The sequence below is a fragment of the Typopeltis vanoorti genome, chromosome 20 (assembly GCF_054136105.1).
Source record: "Typopeltis vanoorti isolate ZY-2024b chromosome 20, IOZ_Tvanoo_1.0, whole genome shotgun sequence".
NCBI lineage: Eukaryota > Metazoa > Arthropoda > Arachnida > Uropygi > Thelyphonidae > Typopeltis > Typopeltis vanoorti.
In genome coordinates this window covers 99,631,099-99,658,742 of record NC_143568.1, presented here as the reverse complement: position 1 = coordinate 99,658,742, position 27,644 = coordinate 99,631,099, and the positions used below count along the sequence as shown (strand labels likewise).

Here is a 27,644-nt window from a genome sequence, read left to right as displayed (position 1 = left end):
CTCTGCTGTTTAGATCTTGAACAAAAATCTCTCTCTCTCTTTTTTTTTTTTTTTTGCCATTTGTCATTTTCTAATTATTCCTTCACCTCTTCTTAAGACCCTTCTATGGGATCACAGGTACAAATAAGTCTTATTGTCAAAGTTCCCATTTTAATTTCTGTCCACATGATTTTACTTGATACTGACTGCCTCTCAAGAAGATCATTCTCAGGTTAAGGGTTGAGTTCTATAGCTACTCCTTTCTTTCCCTGATTATTATTGCAAGAATATTACTGATTATATTTGTTATTTAGAAGAAGCTCATGTTTTTATCTTCTATGTTTTGGTAACACCAATTATGTTGATATAGTACTTCTAATTCTTCTGCCAGTTTCTTCTTTTTCATGGATAATTTATTTCTGCTAATGTTGAATAAGAGTCCATTATGGCTATTCTGGCTAGATGAATTTTAAAGAATTCATTATATAAATATTCAATAAATCTTTACAAACATTTGTTAAGAATCTCAATTTTTGTTCCATTTGAACAATTTGCAGGGACAAATAGGGGCTAAGTTCTCAAAATTAAATATAGCAGACTCAGTGCAACAAATATTACTATAACAAACTATTTGAAAGTACCACTGAAGCCCATATGGAGTTTACTATGCATTCACTATAGCAAACTACCCATTAGAACAAACTACTCTTGTAGTCCTCGCCAATTTGCTATAGTGGCAGTCAACTGCCCATAGCAATAATTCCATGAGTGTAAGCATAAAATGTCTATATTAATAATAAAAACGTGATACATTTGACATTTTTTAATCCTTTAAAACAGTGCTTTGTGAATAACAATTCAGTCACAGACATGATAACTCATTAAAATAACAGAAATATTGACAATAACTCAGTTCTGACTGATTTTATATTGTACTGTATGTGAACAATTATAACAGCCTGCTAACCTGGTATACATTTAGTCAAGAGTACTTTTTTTTTTCTTGTACAAGGATAACTTTTATAGGCAATTTTTTTTTTTCTCCTGCTAAATTTAGCCTCTTTATATTGGCAAAATTTCTTCAAATGGTAATTCCTCTCTGGCTTGTTCGAATTTAATGAAATTTGATATTTAGCATCACTGTTAAAATTTATCAATTATGTTAAGTGGACCATTTTGTTAGCAAAATCATGCAAATGAAAAAAAAAAATCTTAGCAGTATATATACAGAAACTGCTTTGCAGTTTAATTGTTGTAATAGATATTATTAATGAGACTGCTATTACAATAAACTGATTTTCTGAGATCATTTTCTTACTTGATTTGTTGATTTTCATTTTCCTTCAATGTCTATCTTATGCACTGATAAATGGAAATGATGATGACCTGCATAGCTTGTTAGGTTATTTTGTTAATTGTCATAAACCTCTTATGTTTAGAAACGTGTTCTCAATAGCAGAAATTAAAGATTTGCTAAATCACAGAAATATTTGTGTTTCCCTGTCCATTTCCTCATTTTGAAGCATGCATGCACTCTACTTGAAACGGCCTTCCAATCAAAAAGCTTACTTCATGTTTGGTGTTCAATGCTACCAGCTCCTTCCTTTCCTTGATAATTACTGCCCAAATGTAACATCCTAAGTAGGATCTCACCTGTTTAGTCTTCTTTGTCTTAGTAACACCAATGAAGTCAACATGATACCTCTTTCCAGTTCTTCTGTAAGTTCAATTTTCTTTTCAGTGATACTCCTATGTTGATGGTTCTTATCTTAAATTTTTCTAAAGTTGGGTTTATTCTTCTAGATGGTGAATTGGAGTTTGTTCCAGTAGTCGACTTTTCACTGTTTGTCCTGCTTGGTTACATGATAAAAAAGCAGGAACAGATAATTCCTCAGTGAGCATGAAATTGCATGTTATCATCACGTTTATTTATGGTTTAAGCCAACAGAGTACCATTTGGTCAGCTAAGTCCCAAACTGCCAGCCATTCCTTATTTGTTCAGTAACCAGTGGATATCTACTAACAGGAAACACTACTTGAAAGCAAGGATTGGACATTCGTCAGAAGCTCCAGTAAGTTCTCCACATTCCTTAAAGGTAATGCAGAGGTTCCTTCCAGTTATATGGCTTCAATTCTTAAGTGATTCCATTCTTAAATAGGGTCACTCACACATTCTTGAATACAATAATGTAAGTTTCTTTCTAATCTCTTAATTTTAAAAACGATTCTGTCATTGCTACCATCTGTTCATTCTCCCTACTTCTCAAAACACTCATGTCTATGGTCTAGTATTTTATCAACTGTTTTCTTTCAGATCCAAATCTCAGATTCACCAGTTAAAATTGGATTAAACAATGTAGTGACCATACTGTATACAGGCAGTTCAGTGATTTCTCTCTTATTCCATATAAGTTTATTCACCTTTCCACTATACCAGCTTATTCTGTTATCTGTTTCCAAATTTAATTTTCCATCTTCATTAAAAATTGTATCCAAATAAAACAAGAAATTCACTTGAGCAACTGGAAATCTCTCACCACTACCTTATCCTTTTGGAAGGGCAGAGAAAATGCCATCATTTTGTTTTGGGTATCAGTGAATGTGATATATTGTAGCAGGTTCTTTGATTGTAACCACATCTGTGTAGAGGGAAGAAAATGAATGTTTTAGGATATATTAATGAGCCATAGGAGAATAAAAAAATGTAAGGAAAACAACAAGTGTTACTAGAAATACTTTCATTACTGGTAGGTAATGGCTTATATTTATATATTTGTTAATAATTTACATTTGTGATATTGTGTGTGTGCCCAATAAATTGGTGTGGGGAGAGCGAATAACATGTGATCCTATAAACTGCAGACATGCATATCTGATGGGCATAAAAAAAAACTCACAGGGAGAGGAGAATTGATTTATTTGCTAAATATAAATAACCAACCAATAATACACAGCAGCCATATATATATTTGGTAGCTCAGTAAATAACTATAGGTGGGGGCTAATATCCAGTGAACTAATGTTGATCAAGTGATTAATCTAGGCATAGCAGGAATACATGTGGGATCATAGAGCAGTAAATCATCTTGTACAATTTGTTGTAGATGTTATATGTATTTATATGTCTTATTTACATTTAGCTTTGTTTTCTAAGAATTTTCTTTTATTAACTATCCAGTATACACTTTGTAAATATACACATAATTTCCAATCAACACTGGAATTATCCATCCATTATTATGAATCCTATAGTCATTGGGGAATTTTTTTCTTTTTGTCCATGTTTCTGTCTTTTCAATAACTGATACCTCACATATGTTAGTGTTTTATTGGCAATCAATGGATGCAGTCCACTAATATCAAGTAACCAAAAAAAGTTTGTGAAGTTTTTCATAATAAAAATTAAACAACCGCAGAAATTTCCATAAAATGTTTTATTTAAATTAAGGGGATATTAAATCCCACATTGTTTTAAAACTGAATAAGAAACTTAAAGGTCGGAATCAAAGAGTTTCATGCCGAATATAGTAACTATAAAAGTATTGGCGACTACTAGCGTAGGCTAAAGCACGTAGTCCAAGTATGTAGTACAAACTAGGGCAACTCATAGCAAAGGTGGAAAAAGTTCTGATCGCTATTCTTAGTATATTCCATAATGTAAAACCCATCTCCTAGGAGATGTATGATGCCATATATTATGGTGGGAGTTCACTACCCAGACTGGTTTCGATCTTTATTGAGATTTCAACAGTGAGTAGCTAGACCAAAATAATACTAAGGGTATAGCGAAAAGAACTTATATACTCTGCTATACGAGTCATCAAAAAAGGTGCAGCCATAAATTATTTAAAATAAAGAGCCAATAGGCTTCATTTCGGTGATGTAAACATTATTTAAATTAAGGGGATATTAATCCCACATTGTTTTAAAACTGAATAACAAACTCAAAGATCGGAATCATCTTCATTTCAGCGATGTTTACATCGCCAAAATGAAGCCTATTGGCTATTTATTTTAAATAAATGTTTTTTTATTTATTAAAATAAGCATCTTCAGAATCTACAACGGGGTGCTTAAGGGTCAAGCTGTATAACTGAGAGGAGACCTCCACATAGCCTTTAAAGGAATGCGGAGAACCGACCAAGGCTTCTGACCTAATGTCCAATCCTCACCTTCTCGTGGTGCGCCCTGTTGGGTATCTACCTGGATACTGAACGAACGAGAATGGGCTGGCAATGTGGGATTTAGCCGACCAAATTGTATTCTTATTGGCATAAACCAATATAGAAAATGATGGCACAACATGACAAAATTTAATGCTGGCTGGGGCGTCACCGGATTAAACAAGGCCCCCATTGTTTTCGCCATGGAACCATGGCAATCATCGAAAAGTCAGCTACTGGAACAAATCTGAAAGCACATCCCCAACTGAACATCACCAGAGTTAAAGATCGATACTATCAACATAAGAAGCCTGAATGGCAAAGAAATGGAGCTAGATGAAGAATTAGATGAGTACCAGATCGACATAATAGGAGTGACTGAAACAAAAAAAACAAAAACTGGCGAGATCTTTCTGAGCAATAAATACAAAATGTTATATTCAGGAAATGACAATCAAGGAAAAGAAGGAGTGGCCATAGTATTCAACACAAAATATGAGGCTAATATTTTTGAATGGCAGGCAGTCTCAAGCAGAGTGATGTGGGCAAATATCAGAATGGGGAACTGGACAATGAGACTTATTTGTGCCTATGGTCCCACAGAAGGCTCTATTAAGCTAGAAGTGGAGGAATTTTTTTGGGCCTCTAGAGAAATCTACTGACACAATGAAAATGGAAAAGCTGGTCCTTGTTGGGGGACCTAAATAGCAGAGTAGGAAATGATTGTCAGATATACAAAAATCTTTTGGAAAAATTTGGAGAAAAGAGCAAAGCTAATAAATGGCAAATATCTGTTGGATTTCTGCTCAGGACATGGACTGGTTATTACTAACACCATGTTCCAACATAAAAATGTGCACAAATTCATATGGAGAAAAGAGGCAAGGAATAAGAAAAGTCTCATTGACTATGTTATTGTTGATAGTGATGTTTTCTCCCTGATGCAGGACATCAGAGTGCACAGAGGATTTGAAATTGGAAGCGATCACTATTTAGTCTTGAGCAGGATAAAATTGAATTTGATATTGAAAAGAATAACATGTAAGAAAGTTTTAAAGCAAATAAAAGTTGAGAAGCTCTCAGATGTGAACTGTAGACTAAAATACACAAAGATTATTGAAGAAAAAATGAAAGAGTTTTTATAAAATATAAAGCTTTTATAAAATGTTTTGTCTTTAGAAGTAATAAACTTAGCAACCTCTGCTTCAATCTCTGTTTTATTGTGGAACTGTCTATTTAGCATGTGATTGTTTAGCACCAAAAAAAAAAAAAAAAAAAAAAGGTGATAATCACTTGGAGAAATGTCAAGAGAATATGGAGGATGAGGGAGTATCTTCCATCCTAAGCACAAATCTTCTCACAGTTAAGTTTTGCATATAAGGTTCTGCATTGTCCTGTAAAAATAGCACTTTATTCTGATTAACTAGTCCTGGCTTTTTCTGAAGTAATGCATCCTGCACATGCTCGAGTTGCATTGAGTAGATCTAGACATAAGTGTTTGGCCTGCAGTGAGAAACGCATACTGAATAATACTTGATCCAGTCCACCACACACACACACACACACACACACACACACACACACACACACACACACAGCATAGTCTTCTGGGGATGAAGCAGTGCCTTTGAAGTGTGCGTTACTGGATTGTTTGGTGACAACAATGATAAGCTCACTTCCTGTTAGAGTACAAGATACATTTTTCATCACAAGTGAGCAAGTAATCTAAAAATGGCTTGTTTCTATGATGCGAAAGTAGTGAAGAACAAATTGAAAGCCTTTGAAGTTTATTGTCATCTATAATGCATGTGTGACCCATTTTCTTAGCTTCCATGATTTTTCCAATTGATGCAAGTGTAAACATATTGTTTCACCACACATGTTAAACATCTGTAAAAGTTCTTGGCATGTTAATATAGAATTATTTTCAACAGTGGCATGTAATTCTTCATTATCAATAATGGAGGGTCTTCCTGAATGTGGTGCATCTTTTAAAAATTTTTTAAACCATTTCTGTGCAGTATATTCTGCTACTGCATCACTTCCAAATGCCATACATATCTCATAGGACGCTTCTGAAGCCTTCGAACAGAGTTTAAATTCATAAAGCAAACGTCCAAATTACACCACGTTCAACTGACATTTTTAAAAGGGTCCAAAGTCACATAAAAAGGGGTACACACCATTTAGAGTGCACTGATTCAATGATGCATATCTGTGCCTTATCATGCACATAAAAAAACTGCGCTCCGCAAACCACTACAAAATAAAACAAGTCATTACAGTAAACTCTACTGAAAACTGCATGAGCTTTTTTTGATTACCTGATACACAGGATTCATTTTTATTCAGGAATAGATGAATTTTTACTCACTATGTCTGTTCTTTCCAAAAACTGGAATGAAAATGTTCCTCTAACATGAAAAACATTCCATCATTTAATACAGTGTACTCTATTTAGCAACAATTGGTCTAATTAGAGATAACTAGAATGACACTTCATAATGAAAACATCTCTTCCCACTGACAATATACTGCACACATGCATGCAACCAAAAGTTTTATTGCAGCATCAAACATAGTATCTAAGTACTGTTCTGATGTCCTCTTTTAAATTTTCAGTTGCAGAAAATACATGATAATTGTTTATGAAGTTTATGTGGAGAATACAATTGATTCATGTAAAGCAAATAACTTGAAATCAGTTTAAATTGCATTTGAGATTCAATATCATTAAGACAGTTCACAAATGTTAATTTTACAAATAAAATTCTACAAAAAAGTTGCAACTAACATGCTATAAAAACTTTGTGATAAAGGTGCCCACCTGAGGTGGAAGCAACATACATGTTTATTAGATAAATGTATTTACAAGAATATAGTAATTTTATTACTGCAAATATTTCAACCAGAATCAAACCAAAATTAAATTTAAATAAATTAAATTAAAATATATCTAAAAATTAAATTCAATTAAAAACTACCATTATTGTTTGCCATTTATGAGGATGAGACTCTCTTCCAAATCTTGGTAATAGAAAGACAGTCATTCCAATTTAAATTTGAGCAGTGTAGAAGTGCTTCAGACTTCTTTAAATAACCACTCAGATCTAAAATCTGCACCAATTAAGAGATGAGTATTTGGACCAAAGGATATTGTGGTCAGTTCTCCACTCCATGCTGAGCGAGGCTTGATTTTTCAGGTTTACTGTTGTTAATATAAGATTGGTGTTACTGTAGTTGTTTTTCCACATAACATTCTATCTGTCCAAAGAATGTGTGTAGGCACTCATACTGAACTTGGTAAACACGAGGGAGTGAGGGAGAGAGAGAGAAGGTGGGGAGGGGGCTGTTTATTTTTTGTGAATGGTAACTAAAAGGAAATTTTGTTGACTGAGAAAAATGTACGAGCTAAATTATATCTTCTCAGGATCTTAGCAATTGTCTCAGAGATGTATGCAATATTGGGATAGGGACTCGCCATACAGATTCAGTTTTTGGCTCATGCAACTCAATTCTTGGAGAGTTTGGGATTTGGAGAAGATAATGTGTGCTGGGTTAAGCAAAGATTTGAAGATACCTATTTTTTGAGATGGATGTTGTGCTGAATCTTGCTGTATGTAGCAGCCTGTGAAAGTAAGTTTACAGTGAATAGAAGTAGTAACTATTCCAGAAGGGATACAGAAAAGGAGAATATCCAGGTAGGCTCATTGTCCACCCTTTTCTATTTCCATAGTGAAGTTGTTGCATGGGTGTAGGCTGTTGATTTTCATTAAAAAAGCAAGTAGAGATTCTTCCAAGCTGATCCAGATGGCAAACACATCTACATATCAACCCAAAAGGCAGGATGGGGTTAAATTCAAGAGAACAGGAATTTTTCAAGATGCTCTAAGTAGAAATTAGCAAGTGCAGGCAGGCTTTCCCATGGTGAGTCCTTCAATCTGTCTGCAGAATTGTCTCCTGCAGATGTGCACAACGACCCAAGTGCACAACAAAGTAAAAGAGTCCAACTACGTCTGGAGGAAACTTTTCTGATAACAATTGGAGTGTGTCAGCCAAAGATTCACTAGTAAATAAGGACTGGATATCAAAACTAATCATGAGGTCTGTGGGCTGAAGGGCTAAGTTTTTTGTTTTTTTTTTTGTCAAAAAATATAATGAATTCTTCATGGAAGGTGTGGCCAGTACAGGAGCTTAAAAGATGAGCTAGAAATTGTGAAAAGTGATAAGTGGAGGAGATAATACAGTCCACTAAGGGCCTGAAAGGAACTCCTTTCTCGTGTATTTTTGGAAGAGCATAAAAACGTGGACTTCTATCAAAATGGGTCTTCAGTTTTTTGGCTGTTGGTTGTTCTGGGAAATCTTCTGGTCTGATGTTGTAGAAGAAGAGAAATTTTTCTGTTGTACTGAACAGTGTCTGTGTTAACAACAGCTTTACTCTTGTTTGCTTTCATTTTCTCAAGGATTTGGGCACTGATTTCAGCTAGAGATAAGTTTGGGGGAAGGAAGTGTAGTTCTGAGTAATACTGAGAAGACTTAAAAGTCAGAATTTATTAGCATCATCACTTGAGAGGGTGGTTAGGTTCTTCTCAATATTATGTAGGAAATCCAGATAAAGGATTCTTTTAGGCACTAGAGCAAAATCATGTCTTTTCACTTCTCGTGAAAAGACATGATTTCCACCTGCCACCAGTATACCTTTTTTTAAAGTTGAAAGTAAAGCATAAAAGAAATAAATTTACTCCCTCAGATACTCTTTCACAGCCATAGGAGGAAAAACAAGGAAATAAAGTCGATTTGAGATCAGTCTATAGATAACTGGTGTATATTACAGGAAGTGAGTGGTGGCAAATACTCACCTGCAAGTCTCTGAATCAGATGCCTGATATCATACAAATATTTTATTCAAAACATGAATAGTCTGTTTTTGTTCAGTAATGTTAAATCCATTGTTTGCAGCAAAGATTTCACAACTCTGAAGATACCTCTGCACAAACAAATGTTAGACTTAATAGAGCTATGGGTAATTTGTCAGTGCTTTTCAGTTCACTGTACTAACTAAAATATTTAATAAAAATCACTTCACATTTCCTGTCTTACCTCTCTCCTCTCACGATCTTCATTTCCATTTACAAAGAGATGAATTCAAGATGAACACTTCTTAGTAAGTAAAAATCAGCATGGGAAGACTGTTTAGATGGCATCAGCAGGATATAAAATTACTTTATCAATGATAAAAGCCATGAAACTCTCATAGTAATATGCATAACTAACATTTTATGAGAAAATAAATGCAATCCTTGTGTAGCTCAGTGTAAGTAGTGTTTGCACTATTCAGAGCTAAACCGCTCTAAGATAGACTTCAGTTCAAATCTAGTCGCCGACTAGAGGAACTTTTTCTTGAGAACTGGTTGAATTCGATCTCTGACACAGGCAAGTGGTTTTTTCTCCTGGAAACGCTGATTTTTTGTCCTGTAAACTCAAGAAAATCAACCATAAAACCCACACTATTTCAGACATTAAAAATATTGCGTTAGGGATCACAAGATGGTAGCACCTGTTGAGCTATCTCTCCACTGCGGGCTACTTAAATTAGTGATAGCCTTGGGCCAGCTATCTCTGATTGGCTTCCATGGAAGATTGAACTACCAGTGGGTAGTTCGATCTTCCAGTGGAGATTGAACTACCCACTCAGTCTCCAATAGTTAGATAGGGCTAAAATTGCCTCGCTTACTCCCTATACTGGAATAAAAGGTGTTAGCTGATTTTTTTTTTTTTTTTTTTTGGTAAATGCAATCTATGATGCATATGTGCAGTAAGAAAATAAAAAAAAAACATGAATTAGTTCTGAAAATAAAGAAAAGTGAAAATTAAACCTAAGATGGTATTATGAGATGTACTGTTCATCACAACACAACAGGTAAAAAAAAAGCTAATACTTTATTACAGATATGTTGCCTCCAATTACCGGAGCATTTGTCAAGGTTAGCATAATCACAAGAGCATACAATGCAGAGTAAAATAAGAGCACAAAATATCAAGGCAAGTTTTGTAATTTGGGACAGCAGACCGACAGTTTCCCGACATTCATCAATATTTAACTATCTATCTAAATTTGGAGTTTTCTGTAGAATCTTTCAATGAAGCAGCATCTTTTTAAAATAGGTTTTTGCCAACTCATTCTATCTGAAATCAATTTGACTGAAAAAAAAACCCAAAGATTTGAGAAACATTTGCTGACAAAAACCAGTCATTCATGACTAGTTTTCTTTCTATATACAGGATAGAGGAAGAAAAATTAGGATACACTAACACTAATATTGTATGCTCTTATTCAATTCTGCACTGTTTGCCTTTATGATCACACTTGTGATTATTCTAATTTGAAAATGCCTGAGTAATGGGATGCAAAATATGGTAAAGTATTTGCTTATTTTACTGTTGTGATAAGCCATTAAACTCCACAAGAACATGTATAACTAACATATGAGCTTAAATACATATGTACATCTAAATGATACAGTTAAAAGTTAAGGCCAAATTTAAAAGAAGGCTGACTTTATTATTCAAGAGCTTCAATTATAAGGAGCAATGACAGGAATCATCGGATGTTGCAATACAGAAGTTGCTCCTATGAGGTAGTGAAAGTTCTCTAGAAAAAAAAGTATTTCAGCATAATTTCATGCAATAGAGTACTAATACAATTTATATAATCATAACTAAACTTTCTCATAATTTAGCTTAGACATGCTAATATGAAATATCAGCATGCTTGAGCTAGAATTATTATGAGAAAAAACATTCAAGTGAAAAAGGGTGAAAAAGAATTTTTAGAAAGGATATACTAATTTTGAAAACCAGTGAAGCAGCATGCTTGTTTAAAGGATATGGTTGAGGGAAAACAAATGTGGTGAATTAAAGTTTGATCCTATCAAAACAACCCAGATGAAAAAAAAAAAAAAATGTTTTTTGAAGTTATATTTTCTATTCATACATACCCAGACAAGTTGCTTTTCATTCAAGTTTGACATTTGTTCATAGTTGGTCACAACCATTCCATAACTAGTCAACAATACTCCTCCACGTTTCTGTACATATCTCAAATTTCTCTCTCTCTCTCGTTTCGAAGAACTGTGAAAGTCTCTCACAGAAATACCTGGTGTCCTATATATAAAAACAGCAGGATAAGTAAAATACACATTAAAGCCAAAAATAATAGTTTATTTAACAAAAAGCAAGCAGTTTAGCAATACGAATTAAAACGAGAGGACATTATCTCATTTATAAACAGCTTAATTTTATCTGTAAAATTTCACAAAATTACTTATAAATGATATCAGTATATAAAAATTAAACCAATATGTATTGCAAATTGATGCTGAAATTCTGAAATTTTTCAGGTTCACAGACAAATCTGAAATAAAACAGCATTTACACCATCAATTTCCTGATATATAAATATATATATATATATATATCTCCAAGGGGCATTCAGGTTACTATGACAGCATTACATGATTTTTATTTTATGTTTGGCCCATACATAGGAGGTTGGTTGATCAGCCTATAGTACATTAGTACCGTGTATGGGTAGTGGGTTGGGAAAGGAGGAATTTGTTTACATTTGATTTGAATGACTTTAAGTTGTATTCCTTGGGAAACACAGCAAGTAGGAGACTGTTCTGCAGTGCAGCAGTTGCAGAGATGAAGGAAGAGGAAAAGAAACTAGTTCTGTTCGTTTCTAGGTGTGCTGTGAAGGGATGTTATGCACGTGTTCCAATGAGATTAGTACTGAGTGGAGGAATTATTGATTTATTCCAGATGAGCATTTCCCATGGAAATATTTGTAGAATATACATACTGCAAAGATCATATGTCTGTGTGAAAGTGGGGGGAAAGAGTTGGTAAGGGATGGATCATTGATAAGTCTAATTGCTCTTCTCTGTATTGAGTCGAGCATTTTGAGAGAGCTTTTAGGAGCCCCGCTCCATATGTGGGAGCAGTATTCAATAGCTGGGCGGATTTGTGATTTGTATGTTAATAGCTGTTCGGGGGTGAAGTAACGTCTTGAGCGAAAGAGAAATCCTAGTTTTTTTGAGGCTGAGGATGCAATGGTTGTGATATGTTTATGCCAGGAAAGGTTTGATGTGAGGGTGATTCCAAGAAGCAAGATCTCAAACTGTCTGGAAATTTGGGTATTGTCAAAAAGGATACCGGGAAAAAATGGTTCTTTTTTATGGGAAATAGTACAGCACTGGGTTTTATTGGCATTGAAATTTATGAGGTTATCCGAACCCCATTGTAGGATGGTTTGGAGATTGGAGTTGAGGGTGGTGGTGGTTGATGTTCTGTAGGGTGAGCTTATCAAATGCAAGCGAGGAGTGTAGTGTGCTGTCGTCTGCAAAAATGTGTATTGGGTTGGAGGTCAATTGCAGTAGGTCATTGATATATAGCAGGAAGAGGGTTGTGAGAGGATAGGGAGCCATCCACCATCACACACAATGTGCATCCAGACAGAAAGCTGGCAATCCAACTACAGAAGTCCTGGGTCAGACCGAATGATGGTAGTTTGCCTAGTAGGCCTTTGTGCCAGACCCAGTCAAAGGCTTTGGAGATATCTAGTGCAACCACTTGAGATTCGCCAAACCTCTCCACAGCATAAGTCAATTGGGAGACTGCCATCAGGGTCAGGAGACTTTTTTTTGTGTGTCTAATTTGGACAGTATTTTTCTGATCTCATCCTAGCAAAAGGATATAGGGGACATTGTATGTTGGGTGTCTGGAATGGTTGAGGGGACATTTACCATCGTCAGTTATGCATGCATTTGAAGCAAAGTATGAAGCCAGAAGATTGGCTTTTTCTGTGGGTGATGATGCAGTAGAGCCATCTGGGTATGATAGGGAAGGGAATAGTGTTGGACAGAAGTTACAGCCAATTGATTTGGCAAGAGACCAAAAAGCTCGGCTGTCATTTGGACAGGCTACTAGTTTCCTGCATTTTGCTCTTTCGAACTTTGTTTTGGAAGCGTTGATTGGTTTTTTGCATCTATTAGGGGCTTCGGTGTATGCTTTGAAGGAGGATGAGGTTCTTGATTTCAATCAGTTGTGGTATGTCTGGTGTTTCATCTCTACAGCCTTGGCGCATCTTTTGGAGAACCAGAGTTTCGTTAGGGAATGCCAGTTCAGAATGCTGTGTGGAATGTATGTATTCATGGCGGTGAGGATTACTTTGGTAATAAGCTCGATGCATGTGTTTGGGTTGGAAGGCCGGAAGCAATAATCCAACCATGGGAATGCGGCATAGAAGTTGCGGAGGCTGTCCCACTTGGCGCTGTTATAGTGCCAAACTACTCTTGTATGGGAGCGTAAACGTTGCATGGGGGGAGCAGAATTGCCCAGGGGGATCACTACTTTCACTATGTATTTAGCAGGGCCATTGGTGAGGAAGAGATCTAGGATATTTGGGGAGTGGTTTGGGTTATCTGGTATTCTGGTTGGCATCTGGACAAGTTATGTAAGGTTGTTAGTGATGGCAAATGTTTCAGCATCTCTACTTGCAAGATCTGTACAACTGGAGGAGGAAAGCCCAGCTAGTGTTGTGGACGTTAAAATCTCCTAGGAGGATGATTTTGCTGTTGGGAAAGTGGGATTGGAGAAAGTTGATTTTTAGGGAGAGGAAATTAAAGAGCTCAGGTTGGTTGGTTGTGTTGGGGAGCGATAGAGACAGCAGATGACCTGGACTGAGTGGGGAGGGATATTTTCAACTAAAGGTCAAGATGGGTGATTCTAGGTTGGGTGCTCTCTGGCAAGGTATGTCAGAGCGGATGTATGCACAGACACTCTTAGGACGAAAGTTGTTAAAGAGTGAGTAGTTTGGAAGGTTGAGATAAGTGGTGCTGGGGGAGGCGAGATTTGAGTTTCTGCCAAGAAGAGTAGGTGGGGTTTGGTAGCCTGTAGGTCGTAGTGGACACTATTCAGGTTGGAGTTTAGGCCACGGATGTTGACACCATTTTGATGTTTTTCTTCAAGTTGTCTTTGAAGCTGGCATCTTTGTTCCCTTTGTGCAAATGATAAGTCTGGCTGTGCAAGTATGTGCAATCGGGGACAGGTGTCTTTGAACTTGTTGTTGATCGCTGTTATTATTTTTTATGTGCTTGTCAGCATGTCGCAAGTCACTTTTACAATGACAACATGATTAAGTTTACATTATTAATCTCCTATCAACAATTTTATTCCAAATCAATCTATTATTTGTAAGCACTCCAATATTCAAATCTAACATTTTGTGCTTCTAAGGCACTTAAGACTGAATTATTCCACCTAGACCTTGATCTTCTTCTGAGTCTCTTTTCTGCCATCATGGCATCAAACACCTGTAGATTAGCTCTGCTGTCAAGTTCCTTTCTAATACCTTCATTTTAAAGATGATTCTGCCATTGATACCATCTGTTCATTCCAGTAATTTTTCTCAGAATCCTCATATCTGTGGGCTCTAGTCTGATCGAGTGCTTTATTTCTAACCCAACTTTCAGACACATAACTTAAAACTGGTTTTAAATGCTATCTTCTATACTGCTAGTTTGGTGTGTTTTGGCTAATTTCTCCTTATCCACATAAATTTATTCAGCTGGTGATCCACCATATCAGCATTGTTTATTCTGTTGGCTATTTCCAGATTTAACCTGCCATTTGCACTAAAAACTGTGCCTAAATAGCCGAAATATTTTACTACTTCTGTAAAATCTCCATTCAAAATGAAGCTGAGGTTTTCTATGCTTGCTTATTTTCATAGTTTTTGGTGTTTTTATTGCTGATTTTCATGCCCAATTTGTTACAGCTGTTATTCAATTTAGTTGAATAACAGCTGGAGACTTGCACTAGATGTGTTTAGGAGTACAACATCATCTGCATAAAGAAAAGAGCTAAGTTTGACATCACCAATTCTAATATCAGGGTTGATGCCACTTTCTTTCATAATGTGATCCATGTAGATGTTGAATAACAATGGAGATAATATACAATCTCATCTTTCCCCTGATTTTGCATCAAATCATTTTCCTGTATTTATTTAAGGAAATATTAATCATATTTCCTTAAATTCTAGCTGCTGACTGACAACTTAAATATAGACTATCTATTGCTCTGTATAATGTTCCATTCACACCACATAATTGTAGTATTTTGAAAGGCTTTTCTCCGAGCATCTTGTCATATGCCTTTTCCAGATCTACAAAACTTTTACAGGTCTTTGTCATATTCCCACAATTTCTCAACTATTTGTCTTAAAGTGAAAATCTGATCTTGACAATCTCCTATTTGGTCTGAACCCAGCTTGTTCCCCTCCAAGTTTCTCTTCCACGATCTTTCTCACCTATTTTCAAGTATGCTTGCATAAATCTTACCTGGATCACTTAGAGAAATTACTCTGTAATTCTCACATTTAGTTTTATTCCCTTTTTTTTTATAAGTACTATAAGTACCTCTACTCCAATCATTGGGAATTCAATCTTCTGACCAGGCCCTCTGAATTATGCAGTGTAACCACTGCAAAATTTTTATACCTCTGTACTTCAGCATTTCTGGTCGAATATCCAAAATTAACAGATGAATCTCCTTTACATGAAGTAAAGCTGCGACAGATAAAAGTGATTATATAGTTTCTCCTGAAGCATTGATTGGATAGTTCCTTTTTGATACAGTATGCAGAAAACTTATTTCAGATAAATGCTGTAAACCCAAAAAAGAGATGAACCTTTTGCATTTTTGGATAATGATAAAGCTTCTTCAAGGAAACAAGGAACTTTAAAATTATCTTTAAAATTCGCTTCCAGTTAACTGAAAGTTAAAATCCAGTTAACCAGAAAAACTTTTATCAATACAATGCTGTATGCAGATTATCAGATTATGTTACAAGATAATGAATATCATCTTCATTATTATAATGATTTTTTATTTTATCAAAAATAATTATATTCTATAATTATTTTTATCAAAAATAATTATAGAAAATAAAATAACAGAACATATCACACAGTTTAATTATTTAGGCTGCATAATAACATATCTAAAAGATATAGATGAAAAAAATAAACAAATTTGAGAAAATCTGTGGAACAATTAAAAGGACACTGAATAAAAAAAATAAGATGAGAAACTCAATTAAAATGTTATAAAGTAATAGCCACTCCAAATATTATATGGTTCAGAAGTATGGATCATTAAAAAGAAAGATGAAAGTAATATACAAACTGCAGAAATGAGATTTTTACGAGTAATTAAAGGATGCACAAAAAATTGGACCATATAAAATATGAAGACATCAGAAAAGAACTAGATATTTATGACATAAATGAAAAGATCAAGTAATATAGAGAGAAATGGAAAGAACATCTATTTAGGATGAAAGATATCGGCTACCAAAAGAGGTGGATAGATAGACCAAAGGGAAAAAGAGAGAGGAAGACCAGCTGCAAGATAGAAAGACCAGTGAAGCCAAAACAGGCAAATGCCTAATACTTGAAGAATTAAATGTCGACAGAATGGTTCATTGTAGTTAGAATATATCCAGTAAGAGCATACATGTACTGGATGGCAGATGAAAGGATCGTGATCCAGAGGAAGATGCTAATTAACAGTTACAAATATTACAAATAATATAAACTTTGTAAGGCATAAGATTAAAGATCTTGCATAAGACATAACTAAATCACAATCCATGAGACAATCCATTCTAGGAAAGAAGAGGTGAGAAGAAATGTCTCCTATTTAACCACATAACTGTCCATTCTGAACAGTTTTTTCCATGAGTTTATTACATGCTTTTCCAAATCTACTTAACTTAATATATCCTTATATTTATGATTTATTATTATTATGTGACACCTACAGGGAGTCGAAAGACTCATTGAGGGAGAGTGTGCCAACAGCATCAAACAATTGATTCCCTTCCCACTACTAACCTTGCTTAACTTTTTTCGTGAGCCATTAGTAGCAGACGCTCTACCAATTCACCAACCATTTCTCAACTATTTTTCATAAAAACATGTCCCTGATGACCCTTTTTTTTTTGGTCCTGGACCTTCTTTAAGAATTTCTTATCTTCTTAATTATGCTTGCAAAAATTTTACCTTTAATGCTAAATGAGTAACCAAGATCACCATATACTGGTCACATTTGCCACTTCCTCATCCCCAAGGAGACAAGATCTGACCATATCAAAATCTTAAAGAGGATTAATTTTCTTATCTCTGCTCATTAGTGTTCAATAACTAAGTAATCCTATGAATTACCTTGGCCACTCTTGCGATATGCCTTCTAAACATCAATACTCTATTCATCAACAACTCCCAGATCCCTAGCTTCATCAATTTCTCAAATTACATCGATCAACGTAGATATAGTTTGCATTCTTTTCATCTCAAAATACATAACTTGACACTTTTTCTGCATTAAAGTAGCACCTATTATCTTTTGTCCATGCTGTCAACATATTTTAGTCACTTTACAAGAACTCTACATTGCCTTAATTATTATACTACCCAATTTTGAAATATCAGATGAACTCAACATTTCTCCTCAAATCATCCCCTGTATCATTTATGTACAAATTAAACAGCAGTGGTTCAAAAGCACAGAGCTCTACTCTGATAGCCCACCTGCTTTCTCCTTGGGTTGTGAACCTCCATCTACTATTCTGGTATCTGTCCATCAGCCACTCTCATATCCATCCCAATTTGTTCCAATTTGGGTGAAAGTTTCATGTGTCTAATGCCTTCAGATATCTTATGTAACCATTCTCTTTATCTAATTCAAATGACACTATTATAAAAAGTAAATAAATATTACTAAGGCATGACCTGTCCTTCACAAAACAATAGTTCTCCCCCACACACATACACATCATATTCTTATCCACACATTAGTGAATTATGCCTTTACCAAGTTTTCCAGTACCATTGCCACCACTTTTGAGACACTGTCTATAAATTATTTTGGGGCTAAACCAGAGCTGAGGTTTAAGATTTTTTTTTTTTTTTTGTTATGTTGCTCTCACCCACAGGAGAGCCTACGTAGCTCGGTAGAAGTGGCGTTTGCACTCTACAGCGCTTGACCGCACGAAGAAAGGATTTGGTGGTTCAAATCTAGTCGCCGACTAGAGGAAATTTTTCTAAGCCTTTTTATGACCGGTTCCTGAGTTAGTCAATCTCTGGCACAGGCTAGCGGGTTTTTTCTCCCAGAAACTCGGGTTTTTTCGTCCCATAAACTCAAGAAAATCGACATCGAACCCACACTATTTTCAGACATTAAAAATATTGTGTTAGGGTTAGGGACCATGAGATGGCAGCACTAGCTTTCCGCCTTCTTCACTGTGTACCAATGAATCAGTGATAGCCTTGGGCCAGCTATCTCTCTGATTGGCTACCAGTGGAGATTGAACTGCCCACTCAGTCTCCAAAAAGTTAGCTAAGGTAAACGGCCCCACCTACTCCCTATACGGGAACAAACAGGCGTTAGCTGATTTTTTTTTTTTTTTTTTTTTTTTTGCTCTCACCCACAAAGTTATTTGCAGACCTATAGTACATTTTGTACTGTGGGTGGGCGAATCAGTCTAGTCAAAGGCAATGCTAATTTCTTTGCACATTCTCATAATACATGAGCTGATATACTATTTAATCCTATGGCCATATTAAATTGCATTGAAATTTTGCAATATCTTAAGTATTTCCAATTCTTCAACCTATATTTCCATATCAGTTGCTCTCATATCTGTCACAGCAATATTCAGTAACAACTTCTGTCTGCTTCTGTCACTTTGCTACCATCAGTACTCAAAGTTATTCTTTCTTTTCACATAGCAAAAGAACTCTTTGGGATTTCCTTTTTGACCTATTCTGCTAATTTCTTTTCATAATCTGATTTTGCCTTCCTTACCATGCTGGTCACCTTCTCAGCTGTGCCTTGTACTGCTTGTGAACTTGTTGATCACCTTTCTCCTTATATACCCATTACATCTTCTTTTGTGCTCCTACTTAATGATATCACTCATCCATCTTTCTTCTAATTTACCTTCCATGCTGCTCATACTCTTCTCCTGCAGATTGTTATACCATGATACTGCTTCAAACTTCCTGATAAGCTTGCCATAACCATCTATCCTATAGTTCCATACAACCCTCTTCTTAACCAAAAATTCCATGTTTGGAAACCTTTCAAGTCAAGACCTTATGGTCGCTCTCTCTCGAGTTAAAAGTAACAAGACTATCTTGGCTATGGACAGATGTGTTCTGATCCTGTGACCAGATCCGGCACCAAGTCCTGAATCCCCTCCCATCGCTTGATGTGTCAAGCAATTATCTCTTAGTAAGTAAACAATTTCCTTTTCTTTCCTGCCAAGTGATCTTTCCTCCTTACAATTTAAGTCCCTATAGCTGAAGTTCCTAGTAACAATTGCTTAACCTGCATGCTTCATGCTAATTTGTCAATGCACGTCTTCCATACCCTCCCTTACATCCCCATGGTCTATAGCAGTAACCAATATATTTTGTCCTATTGGCCTCTATTTCACCCTAGATTGCCTCCCAAATTATCTTCCTGATGACCTCCTACTCTTTTTGGCTGCAATCCATGCCAGATTTAATCACCTTCTCATAAGTACTCCTCTTATCATGGAATTGCCATAAAAAATTTTCACGTTACTCTCCTCTTGCTTTGTCACACACATACATTCTCGTTCTTTAACTTGCACCTTGTTTCTTTCTCTTCTTAGCTCTACCAATCCTGTCTTTATTTTCTCTTCTTAGCTCTACCAATCCTGTCTTTATTTTCTCTTCTCAGCTCTACCAATCCTGTCTTTATTTTCTCTTCTCAGCTCTACCATTTCTACACTTATTCCAAAATCACATTTTTATCTGTGAAGGACTCCATGTAAGTGAGCTATTTCTTTGAGGTCCTTTTCATTCTGACCTTTCACCATTGCACTTTTATCAATAATCTTGCCAACACTTACATTTTCCTGTCATTTATCAATATTCTCCACTCTCTCCAAACAGCTAGCACTACTCTCAAAACATTTCATACATATTCACTTACCAGTTTTCACTTCTCAATTTCCTCAAACAATCTTTCACAGTTCCTAACTAATGCATTTCATACACATTGCATAAAACAAAACTTCTCATATTGAACTTCCCTATAAAACATGTCATGGATGCCATTGTTCTATTATGCAGTGATGCCATACCAACTAATCTAGTATAATACCAAATAACCCATTTAAAGATATTTCACTCAACAATGTTTCATTTTAGTACTCATCACAGCTGAATATGAAAATCACAGAAGAATTTCTCTACTTAGTGTTCCAGGTAAGATTTATGTAAACATACTTGAAAAGAAGCTAAGAAAAATTGTGGAAGAGAAACTGGGGGAAGAACAAGCTGGATTCAGGCCAAATAGAGTTTATAAGGATCAGATTTTCACTTTATGACAAACAGTTGAGAAATCATGAGAATATGACAAGGATCTGTATTTAAGTTTTGTAGACCCAGAAAGGGCATACGAATGGATGCCCAGAGAAAAGTTTTTTCAAAACACTGCCGTTATATGGGGTAAATGGAACATTATACAGGGCAATGCATAGTCTATATTTAAATTGTAAGTCAGTTGTAGAATTGAAGGAAATACACAAGAGGGTGGTTTGATGTAAAAACAAGTGTAAGACAAGTATTCACATTATCTCCACTCTTATTCATCATCTATATGGATCACATTATGAAAGAAAGTGGCATTAAACCTGATATTAGAATTAGAGATGTCAAACTTAGGTCTTTGCTTTATGCAGATGTGTACTTACTCCTAAACACATACAGTGCAAGTCTTTGGGATTCTAACTAAATAGAATAACAACTGTAACAAATCTAGCATTAAAATCAGCAATAAAAAGACAAACTATGAAATAAGAAGGAACATAGAACACTTCAGCTGCATTCTGAATGGAGAGCCTATAGAACAAGTAAATATACAACATAATAAGCAAAACTGGTATGGTGAGTAGCCAGTTGAATAAATTTATATGGAATAAGAGAGAAATTAGCAAAAAAAAAAAAAAAAACTAGTAGTATATAAGACAGTGTTCAAACCAGTTTTAAGTTATGGATCAGAGAGTTCAGTTAGAAATAAAGCACTTGATCAAAGATAAGAGACCACAGATATAATAATTCTGAGAAAAATTAGAGGCCTGAGCAGATGACACCAATGGCAGAATCATTAAAAATGAAGACTGTATGAAAGAACTTGGTATTGTTTGCATTCAAGAATGTGTGAGCAAAGTTAATCTAAATCGATATTGTTGGATTCTGAATGAAGAGAAATTAAAATTAATACTCCCTTCAGAATCCAACATAATCCACCATATCAAAGGCTACATTTGTAGATATTATTTAATGTAAATCTCTTACTATAAACTATTATTCATATAATTACCTTTGATTTTTTTATTTTTATTATTTAATCTAGGATATGTATTAATAATGGAAAGGACTATGTATAAAAATAACATTCAGATTATTTTATTTATTCCTATATTAATAGTAGAAGAATTTTTGTTCATCATATTTAATTGTATATTATTTGAATTGAAAAATATCCTTTTATTTAGTTTCTGTATATAAGGTATAATGTTATGTACTGCTGTAATTGTTGTCATGGAGACGGAGTTAAAAATAGAAGGCACAAGCGCGCGAGTTTTGGATATGAAATGGAATTTATATGAGCTAGACGGTGAAAACAGGTTTTGGTGGGAAAAAGGAGTGAAAATATATAAACGGAAAGCGAGAGTAAACAAGGACACACAGCAGTTGGTCGGCAGTCAGTGAGCACTAGAACAGAAGTGACTGAGAGATGAGGAAATAATCTATTAGCAGCACGGAGTTAAGTAAGAGGCTGTAGTACAAAGAATTAAGTGCTGTAATCATATTACGAAGGATCGTAATGTAAATTGACAACTCAGAATATTGGTATGGAATTCTGAAGTTAATGTTGTATTCCAGAGCTTTCAAGGAAGATAAATGAAAGCTGATTCTATTGTAAAGTAGTATATGAGGAATAAGTGAATTTTCTAGTGCAAGTGTGTCTGCATTTGCGATGTGCTGAAGTTAAAGATTAAGTTAATTTAAAGAAGATTACTTTTAAAATGCGTAGCCTCCAGTGTGATAATTATCTAAAGTATTATGTGTGCCTCAGTGAATAATATGTGCAAAGATTTATTCTGGTAAGAACAGTTGTGCTTATAGCATTTTAGAGTGAAGTTATAAGAGTTATCTCCTTCTGTTAAATCTTAACATTAACTGTGGTGTTTATGCTGAAATTAGCCAAAGCTAGAAGATTAAAAGTCTTCCCCCCTTAAAGTGATAGCTATCTCTTGACTGAACTATGTGATTTCTGACTAAGGGATAGATAAAGAATACAACAGAATACAACTGTTAAAATATTTGCTGTGAATTTTAGTGGTAATGAACTTTAGAACTATCTTTGCCTATTAGGGAGAAATTAGATTTTAAAGCTCAGTGTTTAATACCAAAAGTTAAGTGAATGTTATGTGTAGTTGAACTGAGTTAATTTTGCTTTATCTTGTATCCAAGGTATGCTTATATATATACAGGGTGTTCGGGATAAATTTGACATATTTATAATTAATTATATTTTTCTGTAAGTTACATGTATTAACACACACTTCTCTTCATTTAAAAGTTTGGACCCTTCTTCATTCATATACAAGATGTCAGAAAGGATGGATAGCTGGAACCCACCTGAATCATGGAAGAGAATAACTTGTATCATGATGATTCGTGCCCGCCATCAAAATAAGGATATTACGACTGCTGCCCAATGCTCCCTGAATACAGTAAAAACAATCAGGCATGAACTAGAGACTTGCAATGGTGACTACGAGGATGTAGCAAGAAGAAAGATCCCTAGCAGACGATCTGATTGCGTTCGTACAGCAGAATTCCTCGCACATCTGCAGGAACAGGTGTTGAAGAACCCTGGCATTGGAATTCGGGCTTTGTTCGTGGAGTTGCTAACTGTAGTCAAGCCCTGGATAACAAGGGTAGCCAATGGTAGGCCGTATGTATGGCAGCAGGATTCGGCCCCTTGCCACACCTCTGGGAAAAGTCAAAAATGGTTGTCTGAAAATTTCTACGACTTCACCAGTCCAAATGTTTGGCCTCCAAACTCCCCAGACCTTAACCCCATGGATTATTTTGTATGGGGCGCAGTTGAAAAAGACACCAATCGCACTTCCAGTAATACAAAAGCCCAGTTAATGGATAAAATTAAAACAGTTTTTGCGGCCCTTCCCAGGGAGACTGTAGCATCAGCTTGTTCGAGGTTCCGAAGCAGAATTGAAGCTGTGATCGATGCTAATGGTGGTTATTTTGAGTAAATCTTGTTGATAGTATTGTAATTAACTCTGCCTGTAATGTTTTTTTGTCAATTCATTAAATTTAATAGATACAAAGAAGATTTTCTTTTTCCTTACGAAACTGTCAAATTTATCCCGAACACCCTGTATATTATATAACCTTTCATTAAATGTTTTGTTTTATTGATTTCAATTTGTTGTTAGCTTGATTCTTTTTCACTGTACCGTTCATAAAATTATCGGACTTAGCGGGAACCTTAAATGTTGATGTTAAACTCGGCCTATATAATAAAATTGGATTGCTAAAGTTAATTAATATTTGATTCCACTATTTTGCATAACTAATATGAATATAGGGTGGCACAGTATAATAGAAATTTCCCTATATTTGGCTTAGTAATCAACATACAATTAATTAACCTTATTAAGAACAACATTAAAACAAGATGGCGGATCAAAAGACAGGAAGAACGATCCAACAATATGGTCACTTAAAACTGAATGGGAGAGGAAAGGTTAGCAAAACAAGTAAAAGACCCACAGGAAGACCAAGATGAAATGTTTCATCCTTTTAAGGATGATCATGTTAAAGTTAATCATGTAGTGCTGGCCTAGTTGGCTAAGTGGTAAGTGTATCCGCTCTCTAGCCAAGAGCCTGCAGGTTCGAATGCCATCTGAGGCATGGATGTTTGTGACCGTCTTTCACCTTCATATGTTCATTCATACAAATATGTATACACTCTCCCAAAATGGACTGGGTCACCATGGGAGAAGTAGATCCAATTCTCCTGCAATGGGAGAAGCCTTCACCCTGTAGTAGGTGAAAATACAGTCTGATCATCATGTAGTGCTATCATAATAGCCTAAACACCTCCTTGAGGTTACATATTAGGAAATTGATGGTGGTGATGATTAGTAATTCTAAATTGGATGAAATTTAATAAAATGTGGTATTTAAGATATTTATTAAAACTTGTCATCTCAATTTTGGTTTCAGATGGACCATTTTTAATGAAAACAACCAAAAACAGTTTTGTTCAGTTGTAGTACAAAAACACAAAACACAACAATAGAACATCTAATAATGATAATTTCATTACTTGGATCAGCTCATATTTTATTGTTGCCATTATGTTTTGAGGCATATTACAGTAATACCCCACTTAATGCTACCCTGTTTAGTGTGCTCATGCTTAGTAATTCACAAGAGCAACCATTATTTTATCATTCCTAAATTCAATTAGTCATTCAATATGACTTGTGCAGAATATAAATACACGGTCAGTTGCTGTGTACACTGTTTGGCAAATGCAGCTTCTGCAGCTATCAACACCAGTTCATTAATACCACTAATGGAACATGCCCTTTCTGTGGCATGTTCCATGACAGCAGTTAATGTTTCTGACTGCAGCCGCCTAATTTCTGCAGGAATATTCTCTTTCAACTGTTAGACTGTCTGCAGCTTGTTCACATATGCCTCTTCCTTCAGGCAACTCCACAGGAAGAAGTCAGGAGCTGTCAAATCTGGAGAACATGATGGCCAATTAATTGCTGATCTTTGCAAAATTATTCAAAAAAATTGAAAATTGCAAGATTTTAGTTTGTTGTTGGGTTGTGAACTTTTCTGTGATTAATTTCCCAAATGTTCCCTAGAATACCAGAAAAAAAATAAAATGAAAAAATTATTCACATTTTAAACCCCATTGTGAATTACGGGCCACTCTGTATAATAAACTTATGTAATAATTTTTAATTCTTACTATCAAAGACAAAGCAACTATATTTAAAAACTTACCACTTTTCAAATTCTCTTTGCCAGTTTGGTAAGAGAGATACAGGCATTATTATAAGCACACAATGTATGAGATCAGCATCAAACATCCCAGATAAGAAAGCTATTATCTGTATGGTTTTACCTAGCCTTAAATAAGCAAGACATAACATTAAGAATAAACATGGAATGAAGAATGAAAAGAAGTAAGTTCTAAAAACAGATTTAGAAATTGTCATTCCAATTATATTCGCAGGCATATACCTGCAGTAAAACTTTGATAGCAATGCACTATTCACATGCAGCAACATCTCTAATTTTAAAGCACATTTTGATAAAAAGAAAGAAATAGTTTTCCCACCATACTACAAAAATAGTTTATGATAGTAGAACCCTTGATACAATGTATTATAATATGAAAGAAATGCTGGGCAATCAAATGACACCATCTAAGAAATTTTTTTTATTAGAGATTGGGAAATTAGTTTTCACTGCATTAACTGACGACTTATTTCAGAGAAAAAGAAATCTAAGACCTGCTAGCTATTATAATACACTGAAAAATTATAAAATACTGAAAAAGAAAATTTGAACATTAAACCATCTTCCTGTTCCTGCTTCAATTTCAACTATGATTTACAGCTTAAAAATTGCCTTGTATAATGTTCTATTCACACACAGATTTAGAAATTTAAATAGTTTTCCCTTGTCATCTACTTTTCAAGATAAAAAACTTAACAGATATTTCATTTCAACATTTCTTGACATTTGCCATAAAGTAATAATCCACTCTTAATAACCCTTATTTGATTTAAAACCATCCTGTTCTTTCAGAAATTTTTTTGACAATTTTTCTAAGACTTTCCCCAAAACATAGACATAAATCTTTTCTGGAATGTCTACTTATGCAGTTCATCTGTAATTCACAGTGTTTTATTTCCTTAAATGGTAGACGAGGGAATCAACCTGCTGATTAATGCAATATGCCAATGTAAACTTTTATAATTCTACATTTTATCATTATAGTTTGGCCACTCTACAACAAACAGATTGAATTCAAGATCGTGGGTAGGTGTTTGTAAAAGCCTGCTCTGGATAAACTTATATAGCTGTAAGTTTATAAAGCTTGTCTTTAAAAAAAAAACTCGCACAGCTATTAGAAACTAGAAAATTTCTAAGTTCTACCTCAAGTAGAGACATGTCCTTTTGACTGCATTCTCCCTAGTATTTTCTATCACTTAAAAAAATATATATTTTTTTTTAAGTGAATTGCTCCAGATATCCAGAATAACTGGGTCTTCAGATTCCATTTTACCTTTATGATCTTCAATTCTTTTTAGGTATCTTTCTTTCATTCTTGTTTTCTTAGTAGACTCCAAAACATTTTACCATCTAATGTGCAGTAAAACCCCGAAGTTACGCAGTAGGTGGGACCAACAAAAAGCGTGCAAGTTGAATTCGCGTAACTCAGGTATAATTTTGCATGTAATTTATATATACAAACATACAAAATATTAGTTAATTGGGACCAAAGGTTTACAAAAAAAATTATATTTTTTAAGAAATATAATCATAATTGTAGTTTTTCATACATAAAAAAAAAAGAAAGTTATTTTGATGTCGATGGTTTCATAAAATCTAATAGATTTGTCTGACAGCATAATGTCTTTTTCTTGTCACGCAAAATTTCTTCATAGTGAGCCAATGATTTTTTTTACTCCTTGCCTTGTGGCTACAATTTGTTCATCGTTAGAATCTATGTCCTCCAAAATCTGTAAACCTTTCTTAATTAAGCTGAGACCTGTTAATTTTGCAATTGTCACGTGCTTTTCTGGTAGAACTGGATCTGAGGTTTCGGTCTCTTCAGTAGCGCTTTGCTCACGCATCTCTATGAGCTAGTCGATTGTAAGCTCTTTGTTATGCGAGTCTAACAGCTCGCTGACATCTTCACTGTCGACTTCTAAATCTAATTGCCTGGCAAGGTTGATAACTTCTTGTATTGCCTCAGCAACTTGATCAGTTTCTGGCAACATTTCTGTTTTGCATTTAAAAAAGGAAGGACAAAGTTTTTTCAGACCCCATTCAAGGTTTTTTGGGAAATTTCACTCCAAGAATCTCCGATAATCCTTACAGCATCTAAAACATTAAACTGTTTCCAAAACTCTTTAACAGACAGTTGCTCATTTTGCCTCGTAGCTTCATTCAGACTTGCAAACGAACGCTGTGTGTAGTACGCTTTGAATGTTTTGATAACTCCTTGGTCTATCGGTTGAAGTAAGCTGGTTGTATTTGGAGGCAAGAAAACAAC

At 35.0% G+C, this 27,644-nt stretch overlaps 1 protein-coding gene across 4 annotated transcripts in view; it reads right to left on the bottom strand.

The window, feature by feature from the left end:
* Positions 1-27,644, bottom strand: part of LOC150095706 (DNA excision repair protein ERCC-6-like) — a 269,923-nt gene that overhangs the window by 196,146 nt on the left and 46,133 nt on the right. For all 4 annotated transcript variants that reach the window (XM_090409872.1, XM_090409870.1, XM_090409874.1 and 1 more), the window contains exons 4-5: positions 25,361-25,486; positions 11,141-11,306 (exon numbers count right to left, since the gene is read on the bottom strand). In XM_090409872.1, coding sequence (XP_090265998.1) covers positions 11,141-11,306; positions 25,361-25,486 — 292 coding nt within the window. The remainder of the gene's footprint in view (positions 1-11,140; positions 11,307-25,360; positions 25,487-27,644) is intronic.